The sequence below is a fragment of the Triticum aestivum genome, chromosome 4B (assembly GCF_018294505.1).
Source record: "Triticum aestivum cultivar Chinese Spring chromosome 4B, IWGSC CS RefSeq v2.1, whole genome shotgun sequence".
NCBI classification, from domain to species: Eukaryota; Viridiplantae; Streptophyta; class Magnoliopsida; order Poales; family Poaceae; genus Triticum; species Triticum aestivum.
In genome coordinates this window covers 653,929,147-653,936,681 of record NC_057804.1, presented here as the reverse complement: position 1 = coordinate 653,936,681, position 7,535 = coordinate 653,929,147, and the positions used below count along the sequence as shown (strand labels likewise).

General features: G+C 47.5%; 1 protein-coding gene across 1 annotated transcript; it reads left to right on the top strand.

The window, feature by feature from the left end:
* The first annotated feature begins 6,047 nt into the window (after positions 1-6,047).
* LOC123089656 (cortical cell-delineating protein) lies at positions 6,048-6,803 on the top strand. The gene has a single exon (XM_044511279.1). It carries the CDS (start codon positions 6,108-6,110, stop codon positions 6,570-6,572), a length of 465 nt encoding a protein of 154 aa, XP_044367214.1. The 5' UTR covers positions 6,048-6,107; the 3' UTR covers positions 6,573-6,803.
* The last annotated feature ends 732 nt before the right edge of the window (positions 6,804-7,535 follow it).

Sequence of the window (7,535 nt, the reverse complement as noted above, 5' to 3'; positions counted from 1 at the left end):
TGTTTGGTTCTTCTCCTTGTGAGGTTTGGAGCTTGTGGTCATTTTCATGACAAGCTCGAGTTCATCGAAAACGGAGTTCACATGCATCTTCTATGATGTTTTCGATGTTGGAGGTTCTGCCGGTTCTTCTCTGTTGGAGGTTTCTCTCCTCTCTTGTTAGGCATACCTCCCTTGCCTCTTCTTACTATAACCAACAAGCTTGAGTTTGCTCAATTCGGAGCTCATTTGCAGAAGTTATGGCAGTTCTGGTTTTACTGTTTCCCTCTGTTGTCTTCTCTGCAAAATGAAGGACTCCTAGTGTTGCTGATTTGGGGCATGCGGTAGTACTGCTCTCCGGAGTGGTAGTACCGCAGGCCCTTGCGGTTGTACCGTAGTCCCCTGCGGTAGTACTGCAGGTGCTCATGGTAGTACCGCTCTGTGGGAGCGGTAGTACCATGGCCTCAGGCCAGGCGCAACTGCTCGAGCGGTTGTAGGGGCGGATGTAATTTTTTACATCCGCGCCCTACGCGGTAGTACCGCGCCGCGGGTGAGGTAGTACCGTGGGCTCTGGCCAGGCTTAGCAGCATGAGCGGAAGTAGGGGCGGATGTAATTTTTTACATCCGCGCCCTACGCGGTAGTACCGCTCTTCGTGTCCGGTAGTACCGTGCCGGAGTTTTGCGCAGGTCCTCCTTCAGCGGAAGTAGGTACAGAAGTAATTTTTTTACTTCCGTGCTTTCTCTGTGCCTAGTGTTGCCTGCCTTACGGTAGTACCGTAGGGGCGCGCGGTAGTACCGCTCCGGCGGTTCTACCGCTCGTTGCTCTGTGCAACAGGCCTTCATCTGGCCAGTGCTGCACATGCGGTAGTACCGCAGCCGACCGCGGTAGTACCGCAGCTCCGTGCGGTAGTACCGCGTCGTGCGGGCTGAGTGAGGGGATAATGGTTGGATTTTCTCCCCACCTATAAAAGGGGGTCTTCTTCCCCATTGAGACCTTATCCTTTGAGCTCGTGTTCTTCCCCCATTGTTGACCTTCTTCGAGCTTGCTATCTCTCAATCCCTCCATGGATTCTTGCTAGTTTTTGAGGGAAAAGAGAGAGGAGATCTAGATCCACGTTTCCACCAATCACTTTCTCTTCTATGTGAGGGGAACCCCGTGGATCTAGATCTTGGAGTTCTTGGTGTTTTCCTTCTTGTTCTTCCTCTCATTTTCCTCCCTAGCATTAGTTGCTTCGGTGGGATTTGGGAGAGAAGGACTTGGGCACTCCGTGTGCCCTTGCCATTGCATTTGGTGCATCGGTTTGAGTTCTCCACGGTGATACGTGGAAGTTTCAAGTTGAGAAGCTTATTACTCTTGGGTGCTTGGTTCCCTTGAGCTTGTTCCTCTTGGGTGCTTTGGCACCCTAGACGGCTGGTGGTGCTTGGAGCTCAATCATTGTGGTGTAAAGCTCCGGGCAAGCGTCGGGGTCTTCAATTAGGTTGTGGAGATCGCCCCGAGCAATTTGACGGGTACCGGTGACCGCCCCCAAGGGTTGCCAAAGTGTACGGGTTCGGTGACCGCCCCCAAGGGTCGCCATTTGTACGGGTTCGGTAACCGCCCTCAAGGGTCCCTTAGTGGAATCACGACATCTTGCATTGTGCGAGGGCGTGAGGAGATTACGGTGGCCCTAGTGGCTTCTTGGGGAGCATTGTGCCTCCACACCGCTCCAAACGGAGATTAGCATCCGCAAGGGTGTGAACTTCGGGATACATCGTCGTCTCCGCATGCCTCGGTTATCTCTTACCCGAGCCCTTTACTTATGCACTTTACTTTGTGATAGCCATATTGTTCTTTGTCATATATCTTGCTATCACATAGTTACTTATCTTGCTTAGCATAAGTCGTTGGTGCACATAGGTGAGCCTAGTTGTTTTAAGTTTTGTGCTTGACAAATTAACCGCTAGGTTTATTCCGCATTTGTTCAAGCCTAAACCGTAATTATTTTAAAGCGCCTATTCACCCCCTCCCCCCTCTAGGCGACATCCACGATCTTTCAATGGACACATGTTCTGTGATCATTGGTAAAAAAAATCAGAATTTTCTGAAATTTTTGAAATTAATTTTTTACACACGAGCACAGGATATTGTCCCCCATTATAATCTAGTTAGCTATAAAATAATATTTGTATGAATATTTTGCATGTAATGCATGTGAAACCAAGCCATGGAGAAAGATAGCTGCAGATTAATATGGGGACATCTATATTTTCATTTAAATTAATTTGTTAGCTTGCAAACTAATATAGTGATATGTACATAAAGTGGATATATTTTTCACTTGCACTAGATCTTAGTTACCAACACCTTTTTATATTCCAATTACCTAAAATTGCACAATGTCTAGCATAAAGTTTCAGTATTGAAAGTGCACACTTTTATTAGAACGAAACTGAATTCTTAGCATGTATGATTATTTATTTATTTGTCGGAAATACTTGTGATCTATTCATCAAACATCATGGCAGTTCAAAGAGCATCGAAAGCTACAAAAGTTACATCCATGTCTGTAGACTTTCTAGCGACAACTACAAGCACTGGAGCAAACCAAAGGTGTGCCGCTGTCATTGCCCCTTCCTCACAGGAGCAGGGCAAACCTTGTTGTAGTAGACAATCTAAATGTTGTCATGCTAAGGCCTTATAGGACCAGCGCAACAGAACATAAACCGTCACCGATGAACAGAAGCATAGATTGACGGATCCAATTTGTATACACACCAACACAAATGAAGGAGGGCGGACCCACACAGATCCACCGATGAAAAAGCACCGATTGAATCCCGCGAGATCCTCTAGAGACACACCTCCACATGCCCTCTCACAATGCGAGATGCAATGCCGGGATGGGGCTAGTTAGAGAGAATCTTATTAAATCTTCGGCAACCATCGCCGTTTGCTAGTTAGGGAGATTGATGCGGCGCCAGCGGGAGACAGGGAAACCCAAGACCCATGGGAATCATTCGTGGGCTAGGTCAAAAACGTTCGCCGAGTCTCCTATTGCTAGTTCACAAGATTAAAAAGCCTAATGTCATATATTAAGATTCATTCGGACATTACTAACACAATCAAGCATAAAAATAAGATAACTCTCAAAGAGTTGGAGGTGTCGAACTCTTATTCCTCCTGCATCCACTGGTGTCGCGTCGTGAGCATATCTTGATGTCACCTCTGGGCCTCCGCCTTGACGGAGTAAATTTTTTGAAACCCAAGATCGTCTGGAAGCAGCGGACCAGAAGTCATCGATGCATACCAGCAGAGGCTGACGACCGCGATCAACGAAGCAAATCGTCACCCCGACGAAAAGAAGGCTGAAAAGGGCCCGTCGAAACACTTTTTTGCAAAAAAATCATCCGGATCTTATATAAAAGCTCATCGGAAGTACAAAATATTCCAAACATAATAAAAAATACATCTAGATACTTATACCATCAAACGACTAATAATACCCCACCAGAACGAGCCATCGACGCACCGATGTCTCTGTTCCCAATACTGGAGCCGACCTTGCCTCATCGATGACAGTGGAGAAGCTAAGGACCAGCGCCTTGGAGCCGAAATCATCGTCATTAAACCCTTGAATCGGTCCAAAGTACCTAACACCATAACACGCTGCCGCATACGTATAACAAGAAACCCTAACCTCACCACCCCAAGGAGACGTTAGGAACCTATACCGAAGCTTTGTCAATTCCGTCCAAATGCCACCCTCGGAGGACTAAAACCCCTAACCTAAACTACTAACCAGAATAGAGGCACCGGGATTCACCTCCCTGCCACCGGCCGTTGGAGCGGCACGCGGAGGGGAGGAGAATCCAAGAGCCTATAGAACCACTGAAGACCCTGAAAGCCGGTTAAATCCAGACAGATCCATAGAAACTTATACCGACCGAATCCCGTAAGACCCACTAGAAACACAAAGCCACACTCTCTCCGCCGGTGATAAGCACACCAATGGAATGGGGATAGAGTGTGGAAGGCAATATTTCTAAACTGGAAAAGTGTCACCGCCGCGCCATCCCAAACCAAACACGAAGACTCCCTAAAAAAATTGAGACAAATTCCCCACGTTGTTTTATGCCAAGTCCAGATCTGAGAGCAAACTCAGAGTCGTCCAGGGCCATACGCTGACGTCGTCTACTCCGATGGCCTGGCCCGGCCAGGCCGCCATAGAAACTCACGCGCTGGATACGTACGGCCACTGTCGGCTTCACCAACGGGGCCGCCGAGCATGGCCTGACGAAGATTTCCACTCGAGCTCTCATTTGCTTCTCCGACCGACGCAACCCTCCAAAACCTCCAAAATATGCCTGTAAACAATAGAACTAAGGCCACATGAGATGAAGTAGATCGGCGCAGCGTCGGCGGAAGGCAGGGAAAACCCAGGACGCGTGGGAGTCGCTCGTGGGGGGAGGAGAAAAACGTTTCATAGAGGCTATGGTAGTTAACAACATTTAGCGTGTATGATTTATGTGAATGAGATGGGGATGATGATGATTAGTTGTTCATCCAAAGAATAGTGAAGAGACTGAAATTTAAATTTTATTCTACATTGTCCATAATAGACAATTATCAATTTCTTCACGAGTCCTTGTTCACACGGCCAGGTCCCTCTCCATCACAGGAATATTGTAAGGTAGCTATAATGGTATAATTCTTTTGTCAGTATTGGGATTATTTGTCAGCAGAAACACTGCCCACTGGGCCGGATCGACTAATTTGAGCAAGTTGTAGCGTACTCGTCCATGCATGCATGCATACAATCCAGTATAAACCAAAGCGCGAAACGTATATATAGTAGACATCACCTGCGCTGGTAGTCTAGCATACATGTGCATGGCCACATGGAATGAAATCGTACGACGTAATAATCTCCTATTCCCTCCATCTCATAATATAAAAACGTTTTTGACACTATTATATTATGGAACGGAGGGAGTATTTTGTATCTCATGACCTGAAGATCAGGTTAGGCCAGGTCGCTGCATGATATATTCCTATTGTCATACATACTATGTCTGCTTCTATTCCCTCCGTTCCTAAATATAAGTCTCTTTTAGAAATTGCACTACAAACTATATATGGATGTAGATTCACTCATTCCACTCCGTATGTAGTCAATAGTGAAGTCTCTAAAAAAGACTTATATTTAGTTTAGGAACGAAGGGAGGAGTGCGGCTAATCTGCACCCGGACTCATCTGCACCCACGCTTAGAAAAAAATTCAAAAAAAATACTAGAAAAATTAAAAAAATTCCAATTTTTTTTGTGGTGGTAGATAATTTGACGCGTGAGGTGCGCACCAAAATTCAACTCATTTGAGCATCTGAGCAGCTCTCGGCAAAAAAGACAAAATCAGGGTCTGTAAAAATGTATACTGTTCACGCACTGTTTTGACCCGATTTGTCTTTTTTGCCGAGAGCTTCTCAGATGTCCAAATGAGTTGAATTTTGGGGCGCACCTCACGCGTCAAATTATCTAGCACCACAAAATTTTTGGATTTTTTTGAATTTTTCTAGTATATTTTTTTTAATTTTTTACTGAGAGGGAGCAGATGAGCCCGGGCACCGTTTTGAGTTTTCCTGAAGGGAGTATATTATTGTCCATACTACTCCCTCCGTTCCTAAATATAAGTCTTTGTATGGATTTCATTAGGTGGACTACGTACGGAGCAAAATAAATGAATCCAAACTTAAAATGCATCTATATATATCTGTATGTGGTTCATAGTGGAATCTCTACAAAGACTTACATTTAGGAACGGAGAGAGTATATTTTTGTGTCAAATTTTCTAGGAAAAGCTCTCGTGTTTCTGTTCGTTAGCAAACGAGTTAAGCTCCAGTAATCGTACACACGTACGTACCATCCAACAATTGTGTAGTAGTAGTGGTGGTTGCGCATATTTTTTTGCAAATTGCGGCAAGAGTCAAATTGGATCGATCATGACATGAACTATGCAGTTGCACTTGGGCGCTGCACCCCGGCCTAGCTATAAATACCACCCCAAGCAACCCAGGAAAAGCATCCCAAGCTAGCAAAGCCCACCTAGCGCTCAGCCACAAGCCAGTACACTCTAGCTAGCTACTAGCTTCATAGCAATGGCGCCCTCCAAGCTCACCCTCTTCCTCGCCCTGAGCCTGGTGCTCGTGGGAACCTCGCACGGTTGCGGATCGTGCGGCAACACGCCGTCCGTGCCAGTCCCAACGCCGCCGATCGCCGTGCCCCCGCCGGCCCTCCCAGTACCAACCCCGCCGGTCGCCGTGCCCCCGCCGGCCGTCCCAGTACCAACCCCTGGTGGCGGCGGTACCTGCTCGATCAACACGTTGAAGTTGAGCGCGTGCGCCAACATACTGAACCTGCTGGAGCTCAACCTCGGCGTGCCGGCGAGCGAGCAGTGCTGCCCGCTCCTGAGGGGCCTCGCCGACCTGGACGCCGCCGTGTGCCTCTGCACCGCCATCAAGGCCAACGTTCTGGGCATCAAGGTCAACGTCCCCGTCGACCTCGTGCTGCTTCTCAACCAGTGCGGCAAGACCTGCCCCGCCGACTTCACCTGCCCTAGCTAAATCCATTGATACATCGATCGAGCTAAATATCACAAACTATGCATGTTATACTTATATGTGCATGAGTAGTCGTGGCTCGTGCATGCATACATGCTTACGTTTTCTTTCTTGCACTGACTATGCATAAGCTAGTCATCGATCATTGTATTCCCTACGTTATGGTATCTAGATGATTCCCATATTTGTAAAATTATATACATACTTGTACACATACGTGGAATAAAAAGTTTGTTCATGTTGTGTTAACCAGACCTTCTCGCATGCATTGGCTACATCACTTTTCTTTTTTGCTTTTTTCAGAAAGGCGGTTGAAACCCTGGCCTCTGCATCTCCTTTCTAATCATGGCCTCTCTTCTTGCATATACTGAATTGCCCGCAAATGTTTGGACCGAATAGTATGGGCATGTTTTGTCACCCAACGGCGGTCACCAGTTGTCCACGGACAATAGGTTAGGTGGTCCGGATGTCCGAATTTCCTCAAATCGGCACCAAACCTACGGGAGCCTTGGGGGAGTCTGGACAGGCCGCGGAAACGCACCACAAATCCGTGTTTCCTCCTCCCCCCCCCCCCCCCTTCTCTCTCCATTGGACAAGGGGCGGACATTTGGTGAATGAGGTTGGATGGCAGGCAGCCGCCCGTCTGGTAGCGGCGCCAGGTTGATGCCACACCAAAGGAAAAACAGCGTATTTATAGTGCGACATGGTGCCAAATAATATAGTTGTACCAATAGACAACAAAGGGTCAGCCTAGGACACCCTAGGTTGAGGCCCTGGCTGCCTGGGGCATGGCGCCGCCCCTGCGCCTAGCTATCCCCAGGCACATCCAAACGTGTCCCGCGGGGATTTGGTGATGTGCGTTTTTGTGATACGCGTTGGAATTGCCCTAACTTCTAGTAACACGACTGGCATGCCGATTTTCAAAGCTTAGGCAGCAGGACAAAGAACCATGGACCCGTCGAAACA